This window comes from Solanum tuberosum, unplaced genomic scaffold, assembly GCF_000226075.1.
Source record: "Solanum tuberosum cultivar DM 1-3 516 R44 unplaced genomic scaffold, SolTub_3.0 scf00199, whole genome shotgun sequence".
NCBI classification, from domain to species: domain Eukaryota; kingdom Viridiplantae; phylum Streptophyta; class Magnoliopsida; order Solanales; family Solanaceae; genus Solanum; species Solanum tuberosum.
In genome coordinates, this window is record NW_006239136.1 from 657,689 (window position 1) to 679,419 (window position 21,731).

Sequence of the window (21,731 nt, forward strand, 5' to 3'; positions counted from 1 at the left end):
ATGGAACCTCCATATCACTGCATGCCTTTCCACTAATTCGTCTGTGGACAATCTTTTCTCCTCTAGAATGGTCATCAAACCCTTAGCCTTAAGTTTGGTAAGTGATCGGGGAGGAGGACCCTGTACAGGTGGTGCCGGGACCAAAGACTGTGCTGGAATTGTAGGAGAAGGAGAAGCCTAAGGAACTGGGATCCTAGATGGATCATGCATCACCTTGGAGTGAAACTATGTTCTCCGGGCTTATAACAACTTATCATCATCAGGCTCAAAGATGCAAGGCTAAGAATCCTGTTAATCCCCCTCATTGTCAGATGAGGTGAGGTGAGTCTCGTAGATTCCCTTACTGTCGGAGCTGGCCTTCGGTATCTCAACCACGGGTGCCTTGCCATTGCCTTTGCCTTTTCCTCCCTTGGTAGGGAGTTTGGCTGCCTTTGCTCTAGATTCAGCTGCATCCTCATCTATAACCACTCAATGTGCCCACTTGCGGGGAGACATGTCTCTATCAAACACTTTGAGTCTAGCCATTTCTGCAAACAACATAGGAAAATATTAGAAAAAGTTCAAGAAAAAGTGCAGAAAGGAAGTTGTAGAAAGACTCGCCGAACCTTTCGGCGAGTCGCTGAATCACTTTGGCGAGCCTAATCGGGCTCACCGAAAGGTACAGAGCAAAAACTTCCAAAATTCAAAACTGGTCAGTGATGTCCAGGGGTAATTTGGTGGATCGCCGAAACCAATCTAGCTCACCCAAATTTACAATGTATTTTAGAGATTTAGGGGCGCAGAAGGGCGATTAAGATGAACATTCGGCGAGTCGCCAAGTGAACTTAGTAAGCTCAGGAATATCGCCAAAACATACAAAATCAAACTCACATATTGAGGAAATTAAGGGCGATCTAGGGGCTGTTTGGCGAACCACCGAACCACTCGGTGAGCTCGACTAAGCTTGCCAAACGGCCCAACATGCCAGTATTCACCCCTTACTTCAAAATCAAGCTCGCAACCCCCAATTTTTTTTTAAACACCTACACTTTGAAATTAAGGTTAGACCCATACTATCCATGCCCTCGGGGTACTCAAACTTCCCATCGATTTGGCCAAAATTGGTCATTTGACGTCTTCAGCCCTTAAGAATGACGTCAATCGCTCCATCATTGGGAAAATCTGACATTTAGCACATTCCATGTTTACTCAAAATTCACCCCGCTAGACCCAACACAATTTCATCGCAACCCAATAATTTAGACTCGATTTTAATCAAACAAACACATGGGAATCAACCATTTACGAACAATTAGGCACTAATCCATTTAAGTTTGGGAAAACAAACACCAATATGATAATTAACCTACAATATTTAACAACAAATTACCACTTGCATTCAAGTTCAACCATATATAGAGTTAGGGGTTCAGAAAAACCAACATTTATGCTGAAATAAGATTTGTAAAGCTAGGCGGCAAAGTATTCCACAATCCCGTGTAAAGATCCCAAGCGGAAGGAGAGTAAAAGTGCTAAAATATGAATAATATAATATCGGGGTAAGGGTATAAGATTTTGAAAATAAGAGAAAGTGAAGGATTTTTCAAATTTAAAACCATTTGGCCCTTTAAAACCCTTCAGTTAGCGCTTCATTCGGTGGAGTAAGTCGTGCCCGCCGAACCACTCGGTGATACGCCGAGTGGTAATTTAGTTCGCTGAGTTTTACACAACTCCCAGCAATTTGGGGGTTCAAACGACGGATAAAGTCGGGCTCGTCGACCTGTTTGGCGAGTCTCCGTCTGAGCATTTGGCTCGCTGAGTTTTACAAAGTTCCCCATAAAGCTGGGTGGTTCCAACGACGGTCCAAGTTGAGGCTCGCTTACCTCTTTGGTAAATCGCCGATCGAACTTTTTGGCTCTTCTAATTGCCCATTTTCCAACATTTTTCACTTTTGAGCTTGCAAAATCAACACCTATTATTAAAAAAACATGTAAAACATCAAAAACTTGGGTTGCCTCCCAAGAAGCGCCTTAGTTAACGTTGTGGCAGGATGAAAATACCAATTCAAGCATCATTTTTGGGGTTGGCAATTGTGTCACTAAGCGACCCCCTTTTTTGTCTTGGATTCAATTGGGTCGAGATTTGACCCAATTGTGTTTCCAACTGCTTAATCGAGACTGAGTGACCAGCCACCATTTGATTGAGAGTTGATACATCCTCCTTCATCTCTTTTAGCACTTTGTTGAACCCTTCAACTTTGTTGAGAATACGTGCAAGCATGTCTTCTGTACAGAAGTTCTCCAAGACAGCTCTTTGCTCCTTGGGATTTTGGCATTCATGAGGTGGGACCTATCTATCCTTGTCTCCATCCCTTTCCTTCCAAGTAGAATTACGATCATGCCATTCCCTGTCCCAATCTCTCCAGCCATCATCTCTATTCAAACACGTATTTCGACACTGCCTTGGATGGGTTGAACGATATCCTCCTTCTCTATTTCCAAGGAAGTTCACTTCATCATTGTACAACGCTTCAAATTGTGCTTCTTCGGGGTTTGCTTCACCAACAACCACATCATTTACACTCTTCAACCCACTACCCATCACATTTTTGACAAAAAATCAAGTTGGGTCATAATTTTGGCCATGTTTTGGTCTCTCACTTGATCCTTCTAGATCTACTCTTTCAACATCCTAACAATGAGAGGAGACATTTGGTCCCCACGAGTGTACCACTGTAATGACCCGTAAAATGAACAAGTGAAACTAGAGCCTAACTAGTGTGTCTTTGAGTTGTTGTGAGGCTTGAGGGTGTAAAATGTTGTCCTGAGCTATGGTTGAGGGGTAAAGGGATTAAACATCAAGGAAAGACTCCCCAAGGACCACCCTAGGGGTCCTTGAGGAGGACCCTTAGCCTAACCTCAAGGCTTCCCCAAAAAGAGAAACGTTGCCAAAACTTGGTGACTTACGGAAGGCGACCACGCCCCGTAGGTCCATCCACGCCCCATGGATGGCCTCCGTAGGTCAAGCCCCCCATATTCAAGCCACAACCATGAACGACACCCATGCATGACAGTCCATGGACCCATCCACGGTCCGTGGATAGTGGTCCGTGGATGGTGGTCCATGGATCGCACCTGTAAGGCTGGTTTTGGTTCGGCTTAATGAGGGGTGGTTTGGTAATTGCTATTAAGTCTAGTTTGGTTGGGGGATGGTTTTAATTAGTCATTTATTATTTTTAAGAGTTTTTAAAGTATTAAAACATATTTTAAACTTCATTATTTCAAAAACCCAAAATACAAACCTCCCCTCCCCTCCAAAAGTTCTCTCTCTAGAAACCTCCGTTGGAGGTGAAGACTTCAAGCTTCCAAGGTCAAGACTTCACGTTTTTCAAGGGATTTTAGTGGATTTATTCCATTAAAGGTATGGTGATCTTCATCCTTGACTTATTATCTTTCAAGGAGCCAATTTGAAAGTTAATTTCAAGTCTCCAATGTTACCCCAAAACCCTACTTTTCCATCAATGCATGGGTTCGATTCAAAATAATTTCTAAAGGCATTATTACATTGAATTATGAATGAATTGTGGATTTAAATATTAATTAAGATGATTGGTTCCTAGAACCCATGTTTTCCCCCAAATTCTTAAGTTGTGATTTGTGATTGGAAATTGATTGATTATGCAAGTATGTTGAATTGTTGATGTTTATACTATATTTAGTGATTGAGTAATGTCAATATACTTAGATATGGTAGTAGTTTGGATTTATGGATTGATGTTGGTTCATATCCCTAAGGGCCATTTTCATGAAGGATTGTGTACGATTATGATGTGAAGTATATGTGTGTGATCTCAATGAAACTTTTATGATCTTTAGAATGTAATTGTGTTATGATTGAATGTTATTTCTCTATTATAACTTATAAATGATAATGATTTATGTGAAAGGTTATTCTCACATATGCACACTCATGAATTAATAACGAATGAAGTTTCTATGATTATGTTAATGATGATGGGTTGATTGAAAGACTATACTCAATTGTACTTTAATGATTTATTATGACATGTTGTGAAAGGACTTTCTCACAATATGGGATTCTTAGGTGAAAGGTTATTCTTATCTTTGAATCTATGAGGTATCTAATGAATGAATGTTGGGTTTGAAATGGATACTCATACGTGAGTTGAGGTGGGGTATCTAGTAGGAATCGCTTATCCCAGAATAATGAATTAAAGTAATCAATGTCAAATACTCCATGAGGAATAATGCTAAGCACCAAGTGGATATTGATTGAGATGGATACTCATACGTGAGTTGAGGCGGGGTATCTAGTAATAATCTCTTGAGATGGATGCCCATATGTAAGTTAACACGGGATATGTAGTAGCAATCTCCCTATCCCTTAAACTATGTGCTCACATAGGTCTATATAGTGGATCCACTTAAGCTTAAATGAATGGTCCTACCTTAGGGAAGTAGGAATCCCTTATCTGGTGAGGGTGACACCGGGATTCCATGAATTTCTCACATAGTCTATGTCGGTTAAGGCTTACTCCCACAAAGAATGTTAATGAACTATGGCTTCTTAAGAATTCACTACTTAGTGTGGATGGTGGTATAGGACGCCATCTATGCATTGCACAAGTAGGCTTTGAGAGTAGTCATGGTGTGTTCCTTTATAATGTTGATGAAATAAATGGGCTCTTATGATGATGTCTATGAGAATGTTGATCTAATGTCAAATGAATGAAGGTGCTCTTAATGTAATGATGCTAATGAATAATGTTGACTCTTATATGCTTAAATGAGATGATGTGAATGATGCATGCTATACTTGGATTGTATTATGATCTACTTCCTTGTTATGAGTTATTGTATATGAATGTGCCTTGCCTATGGTGACTATGTCCTCATAGATCGAGGACAAGTGTTTAGATGTTTCTATTTCTTTTCATGTAATAGACATTTGTTAGTCTTTTGATTGTAAAGGGCGGTGACCTTGTTGTGTTAAAGATATTGTTTAGATGGCCATTTGAGACGATAGACTTCCGCTTGCTTTTAAATGTTTTGATAGTTGGATTTATAAAAGAGAAGTTTTAATTCCACACTATTTCAAAGTATCTTATGCAATGAAAATGTTATTAGGCTTGTATGAGACCATTTCTGGGTCAAGTATACTATGTCACTTCTAGGGGGTAGCCCTGGGTCGTGACAACCACACTCTACTTATCTTGGACATGCCATCAAGCAGTTGAGATGCTACTTCATAGGGTTGTTGCATTATACCTCCGAGAATAAGTTGATCAGCAACTCCTTTGTTCACAAAGTCAAGGCTCCTATAGAAGTGTTGCAACAATATGTGGTTGGTAGTACGTGAGTTGGGACACTATCCATACATTGCACAAGCTATAGAATGAGGCTTACTTGAGTTGAAGGCTTAATGTTAAGGTAATGGGTTATATGTTGATTTTGTTTCTAATGTGGTTAAATGAATTATATGTTGATTATGTTTTTAATATGGTTAAATGACTTGCATGTTGATTATGTCTTATATTATGCCTCTTATGCTATGCTCATGAAGGTTTTATCAAAATGGCATATATCTTGACTTTCAAATAAAATGACCATTTTAAGCATGTTTTTGCATGGCTATCATACTTAGTACATTATTGTGCTAACCCTATTCTTCTATGTTTGCTACAAGTGTAGGTTCCAGCAATTGAGTGGTTTTCTCTAGTGAAGCTTGGATTTGAGTTCTCCAAGACTAATTGGTATGTCCTCATAGATCGAGGACAAGTATTTAGATGTTTCTATTTCTTTTCATGTAATAGACATTTGTTAGTCTTTTGATTGTAAAGGGTCGTGACCTTGTTGTGTTAAAGATATTGTTTAGATGGCCATGTGAGACGATAGACTTCCGCTTGCTTTTAAATGTTTTGATAGTTGGATTTATAAAAGAAAAGTTTTAATTCCACAGTATTTCGAAGTATCTTATGCAATGAAAATGTTATTAGGCTTGTATGAGACCATTTCGGGGTCAAGTACGCTATGTCACTTCTAGGGGGTAGCCCTGGGTCGTGACAACCACACTCTACTTATCTTGGTCATGCCATCAAGCAGTTGAGATGCTACTTCATAGGGCTATTGCATTATACCTCCGAGAATAAGTTGATCAGCAACTCCTTTGTTCACAAAGTCAAGGCTCCTATAGAAGTGTTGCAACAATATGTGGTTGGTAGTACGTGAGTTGGACATTTAAGTACCAGCTTTTGAAATCGCAGCTACGTCTCGTGGATTGGTTCACACTCAAAGCGCTTTAAACTTTGGATACCATCCCTTAGCATCAACATCTTTGACGGGGGAAATAATTTCACATGGAATGCTGTGGTAAGTTCATCCCAAGAGGTGATGGAGTCCTTTGGTAACTCAGCCAACCATTTGGTAGCTTTATCCATCAAGGAGAATGGAAACAACCTGAGATAGGCTTATTCTTGTGATATGTTTTTGAATGAGAATGGACCACAAACATCCACGAAGTTCCGAATATGCTCTGGGGTCTTCATGGGCCAGCCCTCTATAATCCTTTCATTTGGAGGAGCTGCAGCATTGTTCTCGTAATATGGAAGACAACATCAGCCTCGACAAGAGGTAAACAAATTGCCCTAACACCACCCAATTGAATTGGATCATTCACATAATTAAGATTCCCAATGTCGTTTTGGTGGCCCACTTGGCTACCATTACTCCCGTTTATACTCATTTCTTCCTCTATTCAAAACAAGCAACAGAAACACAAACCACAGTGAGTCGATTCAACTACAACAAAATAGATCACAATTCAACTTCAATAATAGAATTTTATACAACACCACTTCCCGGAAGCGGCGCCATTTTGATTAATGTTTAAAGTACACCTCATCCAATTCTAGGTTTAAACTATTGTTAACTAATATAAAACCCAATGAAAAGTTTGGGGGGGGGGGTCGAACCCACAGGGAGCGGTACGTGTTCAAATTCAATTATGAAGTTCAAACGTGGTCTAATCAGTTGTAGGAATAGAAATTATCGAAAGCATACAAAAAATTTTGAAGGGAAGACAACAAACTTCAGATGGGGGGTTTGGATTTGCAACTATCAGCTACAACACAATCAAACACTAAGGAAATAACAATATAGATAGGAATTCTCGGGATGTGATCAATTATAAGCAAATTTCACTATACGGGTAATTGAAACTACTAATAAATAGCTAAATATATAAGGACAGCTTCCCAAGTGATAAACATCACTTGTTTGACTATATATTTTCACACCTCCTTTAGTAAATTCGTTTTCCTCAAGTCTAAACAGATTGTTCTTCAAAATCACAAGAGAAAAACTTGGCCCTTTTGGCTGGAATTCGAGACACACACTTCTTTTTGGTAAGTGATGAAATCTGTTTCTGAGCTGGGTAGTGTTTGGTACTTTATTCATATCTCTTGCTCTAGAGCTTAGTTTATAGTGAATAAATATGATTTGGAAATCTAATTTGTAGGCCTACAACTCTTATGTTTATGTAAAACTCTGATTTAGCTGTTATGGATTCGATATATGGGACGCAACATAGGACAAGTTCTGTCCAGATTTTGAAATTACAAATCCTCTATGAACAACTGTTAGTGTTTTGAATATATCTTGTTGTACAAAGTATATTTTGCGGTGATTCTTGTTTTCTTGCAAACTTAAGAGATGTAGCTACATCTTTCATGAAGGTTATAAAGTCTAGTTTTGCCGTTTTCCTTTTCAAATCTAAGTTGCGACATGAGGTACTAGGCTGGCCAGAATCACTGCTTTGGGAGCATAGTCGTATTTGTATAGGCTAAGCTTACTTGTGATGATAATCCTGTTTTACATCAACATTATTGAGCTTCTAGGAATTAAATAAGTTATTTAATTGTATATTTAGGGTTTTATATACTCGTGAACAAGTTGAGGACCTTGAAACATTGGTTGGTCTACGGTCTGAACTCGTGAAGTTGTGTTGGACTGTTTCTTTGCTAAAGCACTGAGGTTTGTGTATAAACTTGTACTTGTAATCTTTTTACCTGCCGGTATATATGAAATATTATCTTGGTACCTTGGTTACCTCTTGTAACTTTGCATTGTCGTGTTGGTATCCTTTAAGACATTAAAGACCCTTGTGTAACTCGCCCACTTGTACGGATTGTTTGATCACTTGACACTCTTGTTGGGACCTTGTCCTTCTTGTGGCTTTGACTTTTTCACTATTGGCATGCCTCTTGATTCGGATCATTTGCCATCTTGACTCAGGATTTTTAGTCTGTCTTAATAATGGAAGTTGTCCATTTTAAGTACGAACTAGAAAGCCATTTTTAATATGGTTCTTGGTTCTCTTGATTATTGGGCTTTGACCCTTCTTGATATAGGGCATCAACCCTTCTTGATACTTGCTTGTGCTTGGTGTGAAGACATGATGTACATATTAAGTAAGCCTTGTTATTGAATCTTTTGGAAAATGGTGCTATGAGCGTTCTTGACATTTGGACCTCTAAATATCGAACTTGATACTCTTAATATATTGTTTACTTGATTTATTTATTATGTTCGATTATGCTGCCCTTAACTTGAGAAAGGTAGTTTGGTGAATCTGATGTCTCCGAATCTATAGTTTTGCACCACTAAGCTATATGCTTAGCAATATTTGTTTCTATCGTAGGGAAATATCGAGAGGAGGCGTGAAGTGGGCCATTGGAGATGGAGATTTTGAGAGCTTTAAGGAAGATCACATTTGCATATAGGCTATTCTTAGTTAGTTTTTTATAAACCTTGGGACTTGTACATGATCTATGTGTTGTATATTTACATGAAATTTTGAGGACTAATTTGATCATGTCACCATGGGTTGTAATATAAGTATGGCTATATTCTTTGTTCTTTTGGGGGTGTAAGCCCAAGTCTTGTAATATATTAAATTTACCACTAATTTTGAATGATTGTGTGAAGCATGAACGACCTAGTTTGGGTTCCCGGAAGTTGGTAATATTTTTTTATGTCATTTTTACTATTGTGCGGAAAATATATGCATAAAAATCTCGTGAGTTATTGGCTTATATTATTTCGGAAGGGTCGCTACAAATGTTGGTATTAGAGCCTAGGTTTGTGGTTCTAGGACCTTTGCTGTGAATTACTTGTATACTTTTTTGCCTTCGGAAAAGGTTTTATTTGGATTATTTGATCACTTACATGGTTTAAAATATTTTGTATCGCATGTAGAGTGCACATGTATCATGTACATGTCCCTAATGCAATGTGATCTTCCCTTTTGAAGGAATTAAGTTATGGCCTCTTCTTCTGACCGACCTATGGAAGCTGCCCGTGAAGGTTTGGGAACCTCTGTTCCCCAACCTCATGCACTAGAAGAGCTTGGAGAACCTTTCTCGAATCAATATGTTCCCCACACTAGTGGGTATAAAGCGGGAAACCATCAGGGTGTAAGAGTTGGTTTACATCATCACATGAGCCGTGGTACTCAAGCCATAAATCCTCCTTTTCAACAAATGGTTGAATTCTTCCACCACATGGCTGAATCGATGCATGATCTCAACGTGATTAACTTTGAGAAAATGAGGAAAATGGGTGGAGTGGAGTTTGAAGGCACCGTTGATCCCACTGATGCTGAACAATGGCTGGAGCGCATGGAGAGGGTATTTAAGCAGTTAAAGTGTTCAGATGTTTACAAATTTAAGTATGCTATTTCACTATTACAAACGGATGCTTACGATTGGTGGGTAAGTGTTCCAAATGCGAAGGTAAAACCTCCTATTCTTACTTGGGATGATTATCTTAGGGAATTTTGTATGAAGTATGTCCCACTTGCTTATTGTGATGCAAAGAGAAAAGAGTTTTTGAATTTAAGGCAATGAGGCATGTCTATTGTTGAGTACCAACAGAAGATTCTAAGGCTCTCTTGTTATGCTGGGGGTATTATTAAAGAGGAAAAAGACAAGTGCATGAAATTTGAAGACGATTTAAATGATTCCATTAGAAAGAATGTGGCGATCTTGCAACATGAGAACTTTTGTAAGTTAGTGTCTGTTGCTTTAACTTGGGAACGACTTGATAAAGAAGAAGCTAGTAGAAATGAAAACAAATTCCGAAAGCCTAGACTAGATTTTGGGAGTCCATCAAAAAGGGGAAGGTTTGCTAATTCTAAGGCTGGTAGTGATAACAGGCCACCGCAACAAAAGCAAAATAGATCAGATTTTTATACAAGTAGCCCTCCAAATTATGGCCAAGGCAAGCCTCGTGTTCCCACTTGTCCGCAATGTGGAAAGAATCATTATGGTACTTGCAGGAGAGCTTCTGGTTCATGTTTCAATTGCGGGAGCTTAGATCATAATGTGAAGGATTGTCCTAATCCTAATACTGCTCCTTCCTTGAGAACTGAAGGCTCAGTTCGCAAGCCTTCTATTAATCCTCCTCAAACTAATAGAGGTGCAAGACCTAAAGACACCAAAGCAGCAGGTACAAGTGGACCTAATCAAGCTAGTGGACAATGGGCTACTTCATGCACTTATGCTATAAGGCAGAGGGATGAGCAAGATGGACAAGACGTGGTTGTTGGTAAATTTCACTTATTTGTCTTATGTGTGTTTACACTGTTTGATCATGGTTCTACACATTCCTATATTTTTTCGTCACTTGTTCTTCTTGAAAATGTGAAATCACTACAACAAATATGATATATAGCTATGAAACTATTAGCTACGACATGAAATTCGTCACCAATGGTTTATCTTTTGTGACAAAAATTATATTTCGTATTTAAATACATGAAGCACATACTTTTAAGCACGAAACATAAAATTTCGTAGCAAAGTTTTGTCCTCTAAAATTTCCCACCAAAAAATAAGTTGGCGCCATTTATTGAGTACTATTAGTGACGAATTTAAAGTTCTTAGTGACACATTATTTTGTCACTAACTATGTACCCATTCTGTGACGAATCCTATTTTGTCCTAAAATTAATTAAATTTTGGACACGAAATTTTTTGTCACAAAAAGTATATTGATACAATAGTGACAAATTATAATTTGATGTTAATCATTGTGTAATTTAGCAACAAAATTTCAAATTTAATTGTGACCTTAGATTTTTTCACTAATAGTTCAAGCAATTAGTGACGATTATATTATTGTCTCTATTGAACCTATAATTTAATCACAATAAAATTTTGTCACAAAAAAATGATTAAATGTCTACGACTTAAATTTTTTAGTTAATTAATAAAATGATTGGATACAAAAAAAATTAGTGGTTATAAATTAAAATATCATGAATAATAGACACATTTAATTCAAATATAGTAAAAATACAAATTTTGTCCGTCCATAAACATTAACCATACAAACATTTTTTTAGTGTAAAATCTGAAGTTATACTCTAGACAAGCGTCATACCAATATTATGTAATTAAAAAAAATATTTTAACACCAAAAAAGTTAGAAGCAAAGTTCCCATTTCATCAAAAGCCTCGATAAGTTTGCAAATATTTTATCACTAGATGCTAGCGCCGGTGTAAGCATCGGCCCGATATATATTACTCTATTAATTTCAATTTATGTGGTACAAATAGAATTAAAAGACCTAATAAAATTTTGATATGATTTTTAAATATTTTAAAATGTTATTACTATAATTTGTAGTACTTTTAAGGTAATTTTCAAATAATATGTTACTCACTTTGTCCTAATTTACGTGGCACATGAGAAACTTTGATAGTCAACAAAATTTTAAATATAATTTAAAAATATTTGAAGTTGTTAATTATTGTGATTTATAATGTTTGTAAGTAATGTAATTTTTAAATAAATGTGTTACACTCTGTGTCACAATTTATGTTGCACATGAGAAATTTTGAGAATTAACAAAATTATAATATGTTTTTTAAAAAAGAAAATAAAATAATATATATATATATAAGTTGTTAATTATTGTAATTTATATTAATCTTAACGTAATTTTCAAATAATATATTTTATCCCTTCTGTGTTTCGAGAGTTGTCTAAATTTTGATATGTTTTTCAAATATTTTATTTTTTTAATTATTATAATTTATAGTATTATTTTTTAGTAATTTATAACTATAAAACATACTAAAAAGGGAAATAAGACAAATACATTTAAACATATAAATTATTAAATATAAATAGAGGAAAAGTGCAGTAATTTATAAATGCATAACATACTAAAAAGGGACATAAGACAAATAAATTAAAATGTAGAAATAGTTAAATATAACTAGAGGAAAGGGCAAATTGATCAATTGACTGACTGACCTTAAGCTCCTCTATTCGGTTATATATTATATATTTTATCATACACACGACTGATAAAAATATGAGATTAACTTCTCTTCACTGACAGTGGACAAGAAAATTCCCCCGTCAGTTCATTTTTAGAAATACTTATATCTCTTAATTTAATTATTGTATTTTAACATTTAAAGATTAATGATTTTTCAGCTTCTCCTTTTTTTAAAACACGTTTTACATATATAATATTTAATTTTATTGAAAAGACGTCCAAATATTTATGATATTATTGACTTTGAGTAATATTTCAATAAATTGGAATACATATGATGATATATGGATCAAAGTTTGTTTTCAATTAATTTTTGTATTGTTGATTGAATGAACTAAGAAGAGAAAACATAGTCTCAAACAATGGAAGAACCTATTCAAAAAAAATTAATGTTGCGAAGAAGACTTAATAGGTTGTGAATAATTTTTTTATGAGATTAATTAGTCTAGATTTTAAAAAGAAAAAAAAGGTTATTGTCTCCAATTCTTCAATGGTGTTGATGGAGAACGAGGTGAAAATATCAAGCACAAGAAATAGGTGAAAGAATCCTTCTTATTTTTGGCAACCAAATGAGAATTCTAAGCAAAACTCTTATAATTAATTTAGAGTCCAAGTTACCATATAATACTCTTTTTGTTATTTTTATTTAAATATTAATAATATGTGAATATATTAGGAGGAATAAGTATTTCTAAAAATGAATTGACGGTGTAACTTTTTTGTCCACTGTTAGTTGAGAGAAGTTATTCTCTAAAAATATTTGACAAAATGCTTACTTAAATTCATTTAAATAGTTATAGCTAACAATAGTCACGTTTCTATATTTCTCATCTCTCTTGGCATTCTACTATCTCACCCAACTCCCTCCCATCTCGTTCGTCATTCTCCTATCTCGCTCACCTTCCTCTCATTTCGCTCGTCCAGATACATATGAATCACATCAGATACATGTATCTATTGTGTGTCTAGTGTGATTCACATGGGATTATAGACAAATGTCATTTGCCACTCTTCCATCTCGATTGTGAATTTGGTATCTCAATTATATGTGAATCAGACGAGAAACGTGTATATAATTTGTATCTAGTATGATTCATGTATCAAGAATATATAAGAGAATCTCGCTTGCCTCTCTCCCTATTTCAGTGTATATGGTAGCAAGAAATATGTATTTAGGTGTATTTGACTTGAAATTTGGTATGCAATTATGCAATTAGGTAGTTTTTTCTTTTAAAAATTCAAATTACTTATCCAAATAATTTTTCAATTTCAAATCACCAGACCTTCGCATAAATTTTTGTGTGTGTGTCGTGGGTTAAAATTTAATTATTTTTTTAGGGAGGCAGAACAAACCTAACTTATTTTACTTGCTTAAATTTGAGCGGGATTATTGACCCGCTCATGTATTAACTCAATCCATTAAATATTGAATTGATATATAGCCCAAATTATTTAATGACGAATCTTGTCAAAATAATTTTAAATAAATACTATTTTATTATTTGATATATTATATATAGCTATAATAATATTTTTTATTAAAGACTAAAAAATTATAAAAGAGCAAGTAAAACAATTAAGACTTAGTAAAATTGAGAGGATTGAATTATAACCCACGTTTTAACTTAAATAACTTGTGAATGACTCAATAAATCACTCATTTATCCAACACACTCATTTAACACCTCTAATTTTTTTCAATTTTGCGCCAAAACAAACGCGGCAAACAAAATTTCCATGTAATTATTTTCCCCAAATGCACATCACTGCTAATTTAGTTCCCACTACAATTAGGTTTTACTTTTTTCTTTTGATTTGATGCCTCTTTTATGTTTTACCCAAAATCTAGTGAGTTCTTGCTTCCAATTTTACTTCTACAAATGTCTAGTACTTCACATTTCCAATTAAGTTAAATTATGTTTTTCCTAATTTGCAGCTTTTTCACCGATTCTTTTTTTGTTTCTTTTCTTCTTTTGATACAAGATCCAAAGCTTTTGGACTAGAAAATGGTATGATTTTGTTTGGGGATGCTATGGTTATTTGGAGAAGCACAAAGCTAAAGTAGATATATTCTTAGATATGCAGTCTTAATTGGGAGTAACGACGAAGATGTAATCAAACGGAGACCCGCACAACAGACAAAGAAGGAGGTGAATATAAATCATAGATCCACTAAATTCTCTGTGTTTATAGATTTTCTTGTGTTTTTCTGTTTCCTCCGCTACATTCTCTACAAATTGGTCAAAAATTGATTTTTGACTTTGTTTCATTTGCTATGCTTTTTGTTCTTCTCTGTTCTTTCACGCTACATTTGAGCTTGAAAATACGAGGCTTATATTCCATTGAGTTCTACGTAAATTGAGCTTTAGATAAGCTTCCGTTTTGTGTGTGTAAGGGTGGCCGGTTGGTGGTAATGACTGTTGGAATCCGAAATTACGGGAGGCTGATGATGCTTGAAGCTTTTGATTAGATAAAAGGCTCAATCTTATTTGTTCATAAGTTTATTTTTAATTTTTAATGAATTTCTTGCTAAAATTTACTTGAGAAACCTAAGATATGGTACGGCATATTGGTCTTACAATTGATTTGAGAATGTGGATCCTTTCAAAAGAAATCATAAACCATATGACGAATGGATTTTATGTTGATGTTTTATTGTCTATCTCCAACAACAACATACCTAATGTAGTTTCACAACTGGTATTTGGGCAGAGTAGCATGTATGTAGACCTTATTCTTACCGGGGCTAAAGTGATTGTTTTCGATAGACTCTCAACTCAAAAGTGAAGTTTTTGAAGTAATCTCAAAGAGTAATGCCACGAGCAATATGCTGTCAAAAAAAAGAAATTAATTTGAAAACGAAGAAGCTATCAACTGCACAAATATAGATGCCTCACTAGCTAGGCTGTATCAACTACATGATTTCATCTTTAACTTCAGATATTGATCCTTATTTAAGAAAAACTTACATGTTTAAGGCTTTAAAGTTCTTTGCTATTCCAAGATACTATTTAAAATTATATATTTCTTGCATCCATTTATGGTTGAGAGAATCCTAATGTGAGATGATGAATACTTGAAAACAAGGAAATTAAGTTAATGAATAGTTAGTACATTACTATTAAGTATTATGAACAACTTAACATATAGGAAAAATGCAAAATCGGGAGTTCCTTTAGTTTTCGATCAGATAATTTTAGTTTTCAAAGTAAAATAGTAAATATTTTTTAATATGCATGTGTAATAATAGCCTATCATACTTACAATTGACCAATGTGTGTGGTACTAATAGTGCTACACATGTTGATCGTTTTTCCTCTTTTGCTTTTACTCAATATCTTGTTTCAACTTTCACTTAAAGTAATGTTAAGAGTGTCGATATTTTGTATATTGCATTTTATAACCCTGACTACAAAATGTAATAATTTCCTTTAGGTACATTCTTATAATCATACCGTCAGTGGATCATATCCTTTGTTTGGGTTTTGCACGTTCACTACATGGTGGCACCTTCAAGGTCATTTATCTCTATGTATCTCTTTCTCTTTACTCAAGTAAGTCATCTTATTAAATGATGGTTTGGTCTATTTTTTTCTTAATTCTGGATAGGAAATTTTTTTAGTATTAGGGAAGTCTAGTAGCTCATAAAACTATCATTTTCTTTTTAAATAAGAGACTCTTTTTGGGACAAACAAAAAAGGAAAGTAAGACGTGTAATAGTAACCAATGAAGTACCATTCTGATGAGGAAAATACTGGAAAGTTCAAAGTGCTCAAAAGTTCAATCAACTTTCTAGTTTTTATTTTTTCTTCTCTTTTATATTTCTATTTACTGCTTAATTTGATTATGATTTTCATACTTAGTAGGCGAAAGGTTTCGTGTATTTTCTACTTGTTTAGTAAATGGTAATACTCCTATACAACAACTCTTATGCTTGCTTTAGCTGATATGATATATAATATTAGGATCATAGTTTAGTGAATCATAAGTCTAGATATGATTGACATTAATTAATATATTTGTTGATTTTTTTTCACATGCCAACCATGTGTATATGCTTGGAAATCTAAGACTTGGATATGCAAAAAAATATTACTGTTAGAGTTCTTAGTGATAAAATATCACATGTTTAAACTTGGTTGTTACTTTAATTTGAGATATCTTTTTATCCATGATAATATTCAATACTCTCTTTATCATATTCTTTGGGGTTCATTCATTAGACAATTGTTATTGTTAAAGTTGATATTACTCCATAGAGTTGTCTTGGAGATGTCTTACTTTGTGAAGGTAAATCCAATTAGTACATTACCAGATGATGTGGTTTAGTCAGCATCTTAAGGACAATAACAGATCAAATTGAATGTCTATCTTTTTTTTTGGTTAAAATGGTTTGGCTCAAGGCCAATTTATTCAAAACAAATTATATACAAGCTATAGCTAAAAGCCCGGCCAAGAACATATCAGGACTATCTTAACAGAAAATAAGCAAAAGGAAAAAAAAGATAAAATACAACAAATGAAAAAACTAAAGAAGTAACTAAAAGGAAAGTGAAAAGACCATGGATGAACTCTCTGTAACATTCGACCCCAGAGATTCGCCCGTAAACTTGGACCTTGAGCTCATCTAAATTGTTGCTGCTCTGTTGGAAATCAACCAGATTGACCTCTGAAGGTACGAGTTGAGGGAGGTAAGTAGCATTCTTGGAGCCTAATCAATTTCTTACGGGATAAAATCGGTTTTTCTTCAGCTCCTGCTTATTGATGACATTTCTATCTCAAGTTTTGGGTGATGCCACTATGAGACACCTACAATATTTCACCAGGAGAAGTGACATCTTACCCAAAAGAATCTTTTCTCAAACTTGAAGAGAAGTGATTTAAGATGAAACTGAAGTTTAAGATGACTGATAGTCCTTAACTATTGATGTAGGTTGTATTAGGAGTGACTCATTTGTGATTTTCATTGTTTTTCTTCTAGCAGAATGAACCTCCAAGGAGATTGATACCACATACTAGAACAATCACAATAGAAGCCACAAACAAACTCTCCAAATGGAATTACGGTAAAATCATATATTTGTACTTCTTGCTGTGTTTTTGGGAATGCTTTACTGTTTGGACCTGTGGCTTACTGAATTGTTGTTAATCAGTCTTAGACCTTGTGTTGGAAATAGCAATTTAATTTGGTTCCCTTTGTCTTATCGCCTTGAATCGTGTACTTGGATTTTGTTGTTTATGTGTGTTAATTAATTATCTTTTTAGCTTCTGATGGGAGTTCCTGAAAATTATTGTATTGAATAGTACAATAAAACACCCCCACCCCCGCTCCTCCTTTGTCCCTACATTTATTTCTCTTCTCATTTATGTTCCAATTTTGTAAGATCTACCAATTTTCTCTTCATTTGTGCATATTTTCTTCGGATCTCAGTTCCAAAATGCGTGAAATCCTTCTTATTTAAGGTGGACAATGTGGTAACCAAATTGGTGCCAAGTTCTGGGAAGTTTTTTGTGCCAAACACGACATTGATTCTACCGGTCGTTACAGTGGTGATTTTGATCTCCACTTGAGAGAATTAATGTGTATTACAATGAGGTTACCAATGGAAGATTTGTTCCTAGGGATGTTCTTATGGATTTGGAGCCTCGCACCATGGACAATATTAGATCTGGTCCTTATGGACAAATCTTCCATCCTGATAACTTTGTTTTTGGACAATCTGGTGTTGGTAACAATTGGGCTAAGGTAAGTTACACCGAAGGTGCTAAATTTATTGATGTCGTTCTCGATCTTGTTCGTAAGGAAGCCTAAAACTTTGACTGCCTTCAAGGTTTGTGTTTCTACCCGTATTTTCTTAAACATTTTGTTTTCATTTGGTGTTGTTGTTGTAGATCTGTGCATTTTGAGGATTTATTTACATTCTATGTGTTTGATTTTAAGGGTTTCAATTGTGCCATTCATTGGGTGGAGGAACAAGTTCTTGTATGGGAACACTTTTGATCTTAAAGATCAGAGAAGAATACCCGGACAGAATGATGCTTACCTTCTCCATTTTCCCTTCACCTAATGTTTCTGACATTGTTGTTGAGCCTTATAATGCTACCTTGTCCTTGCATCAACTGGTTGAAAATGCCAATGAGTGCATTGTTCTTGGTAATGAGGTTCTATATTACATCTTCTTCAGAACCCTAAAGCTCATCACCCTAAGTTGCAAGTCATTTCAGCATCTCGATTGCGCTTTTCTTTGCGTTATCTGTTTGATTGTTGTTAGCTGAGCATGTTTGATATTTCTTGTTAGTTTTTTATTTAGCACTTTTGAAGTTATGAATCATCTGATATATTTCTTATATAAAAGCTTTGTTTGTTAAAGAATCGGCTAACTGGTTCCCTTCTCTTAGAACACGTGACACCTAGAAATCCCCCCTTCTCTTCCACTCTTAGATCTTCTGAACCTCCATACTAATAGCCCATGGACTGTCCCAATCTTCATCAATCACCTTCTTGATGATTAGGGAGCTAGTCTCCATAATAAGAGGCATTAGCTGTTCTTTTATACAATAAGCCACTACTTCATGAATTGTCAACTCTCCAACACCTAAACTAGTAGTATTGGCAATGACCCCTACCATTTCTAATGCAGAATGCTAGAGAGCAAGGCTCAGGGTTCTCTCTAGACGAGCCATCAGTATTGAACTTAAATTTTCCTTGGGGAGGAAGATGTCACTAGACTAATGTACACCTCGTTGGTTTGTAGATTTCCAACTTTTGTATCATAAGTGGCCAAATGTTAGAGATCTTTGTTATCCATGGGAACCTCAATCTAGCCAAGAGATAGAGGTTCTGATTTGTGTCATTAATAACTCTGTTTCTTGATATTGAACCTTCTTGGAAAATGATATTTCTTTTCTTCCATCGATGCCATATAATGATGGCTGGGGCAGCCAGATATAGTGGCTTCAGTTAATTAGGAGAATAGTCAGCTTTCCACAATTGTATTGCAACTTGATTTAACTAAATAAATGGGCCCTTAAGCTGCTGCAGCAAAGTGTGTTCAGATGCTCTTAGCATAATCTCTTGTTAAGAACAAATGTAGCATAGTTTCCTTAACACATCGCCCAAGGAAAAAGACCTTGTGAGACCACTGCTAAAATCCATCACACACCAAAAGTCCAAACCAGTTTGAAACAGTTAACAGTACTCATCGACAAGAATTATACAACGCAAGAACATGATCTTCTAGCAAGTTTGCTTTGACTAGTGTCTAAGTTTGAAATCAGAACCCTCCTAACTAGTATCCTCAAAACCACCAAAGATTTTATCATCCAACTAAAGATATGTGAATCGAATCACCTGAAGTCAAACTCTGTTGCAACAAGTCCAAAAAGACACTAGTTATAAATAATTTAAGGATTATATGCACAGATGTTATCAAACCCCATATACTGCCCTTCCTTGATCTTTCTAATCGTGCCATATAAAGACAAAATAGCTATACCATTCTTGCATAACACATCGCCCACTGATAATTTTCTCTTTCATACCATCCACAAATAGAAAGATAATTTATACGATAGACTAGTAACACACATTTTACTAAAAATCCATTGTTGCTCCTCTTTCTTGTTGAAGGATTAAGAATGATATTTTTCATTTGTTGAATTATGAGTAATTTTAAGTAGATTTATTTAGTGAATTAATTATTATCAAGATGTTGGGTCCTAGTCTTGAACTACATTAAGTAGTTTTGTTGCAGCAAATGCTTGGTAGGCTTCTATATTTTTTTACTTGTATGGTAGACTTCGTATAGAATTAAGGCTTTGAAAGTTGATATTTGTTTGAATTCTTTAGTTGAATACCTCTGAACTAGTAGTCGTTATTGGGGCTGACAAAAGATCTACAATAAATAACTGGACGAAATAGTGTTAATGTAGTAGGTGAGGTTTTGTTAATACGAACTCCAACATGATGCATGACTCTTTATAAATCTAGGCAATGCATGCAACATTGTCTGTAATCATTTTATTTTGTCCAATTGTCGGGGATTAGTTAAATGGTACATTAAATGGTCATATGTTATAATACTTCACATGTTAGATGTTGAGTTAATACAGTTCTCAAATATTAGCATTTTGATAATTCATGTGTAGTAGGTTGTGCGAGGATAATGATGTGTCCATTGCTCTCCAAAATTTAAAAAAAGTTCTTGCCAGGTACATAGTCTTGCTCACCCAAGATGACCTTCATATTAGTATGCTTGCATTTTTATTTAGTGCTTATAAAATTGATCATTAAAACATATTGAATACATAGATTGTGTTACAGATTCTATCTTTTTTACCTCAATATGAAAACACTTTAAACTAAATCACAATTTTGTTCTCTTTTTTTTTCCCACAGGTATAAGAGGTGAGAATTGAATCAAGACTACTTGAAAGCTAAATGTCGCTACATTTTTGGTACTTGGGAAGAAATCTACACGTATTTATCTTAGTTAAGGAGTAATATTTAGTAATCAAGTATTGGACATATTTACTTTTATTAAGGAGCTTGAAATGAGATATTATCTAGTATAGTTTTAGTTGATCTTTACTGTATGATCATGGGTGTTTTATTATTCTATTTTCAATTTATGCAATTTTAAATTCAAATATAATATCAATATGAAATAATTAAATGTCATCAAATGTTTTTAATTAGTGGCAAAAGATTTTAACTTTTTGCGATTACTATATCAAACTTTTCAAGACATTTTCATCAAAAATTAAATTAGTTTTTCATAAATTGAACACATTTAGTGACAATATATTTGTTCTAGTACCCTCCTTATCGAATATGAATTAATTTTATATTTTATGACAATTGTAATTATTACTAATAATATGACGATTTATAGTGACAATTTTATGTTGTCAATAAAAATCATACTTTTAGTGACAAGATGATATATTTAACTACAAAATTGTAAATCTTCATTAGAGTGATAAATTTATCACTAATTTATACATTTAAGGACGAAATACTTTTTTGTATATAAAAGGTAGTCATTAGTGACGAAATTTCTTTTGTTCTACTACGAAATATATAGAACTTTAGAGACAATTGGTATTGTCACTAATTGAACTAAATAATTAGTGACCAAATAGTTTTGTCGGTGTTAATAACGTTTTTAGTGACAAAATTATACTATCAACTACAATAAAACACACTTTTTATGACAATCAAATTCGTCACAAATGCTATGCATTTTGTGACGATTTTTTTTGTTTTGTAGTTAATGGAACTTCTTTATAGACGAAGCACTAAATCGTCTTTATATACATTTAGTGATGCACCTTTAATGACGACTGACTGACGAAATTTTTTTCGTCACAATTTTTTTTGT

At 34.6% G+C, this 21,731-nt stretch overlaps 1 protein-coding gene across 3 annotated transcripts; it reads left to right on the forward strand.

The window, feature by feature from the left end:
- The first annotated feature begins 14,043 nt into the window (after nt 1-14,043).
- Nucleotides 14,044-18,559, forward strand: LOC102598410 (uncharacterized). Of its 3 annotated transcripts, XR_001474499.1 has the most exons (6): nt 14,044-14,196; nt 14,285-14,357; nt 14,434-14,498; nt 15,784-15,902; nt 17,333-17,414; nt 17,780-18,559. XR_001474499.1 is itself a non-coding variant. In XM_015312611.1 (5 exons), the coding sequence occupies exons 1-5, from the start codon at nt 14,167-14,169 to the stop codon at nt 17,352-17,354; spliced, it is 309 nt and encodes a 102-aa protein (XP_015168097.1). In that variant the 5' UTR covers nt 14,044-14,166; the 3' UTR covers nt 17,355-18,559. The 3 variants fall into 3 exon arrangements, 2 of the variants coding, with proteins under 2 accessions (XP_015168097.1, XP_015168098.1); XM_015312611.1 differs by having other exon boundaries at nt 17,333-18,559; XM_015312612.1 differs by having other exon boundaries at nt 15,784-15,865; nt 17,333-18,559.
- The last annotated feature ends 3,172 nt before the right edge of the window (nt 18,560-21,731 follow it).

Coding starts and splice junctions, on each gene's coding strand:
- LOC102598410 (XM_015312611.1), top strand. CDS start 14,167: ATGCCTCTTTTATGTTTTACCCAAAATCTA. Junction 14,197..14,284: donor TATGTTTTACCCAAAATCTA/GTGAGTTCTTGC, acceptor CCTAATTTGCAG/CTTTTTCACCGATTCTTTTT. Junction 15,903..17,332: donor ATCTCTTTCTCTTTACTCAA/GTAAGTCATCTT, acceptor TTCTTCTAGCAG/AATGAACCTCCAAGGAGATT.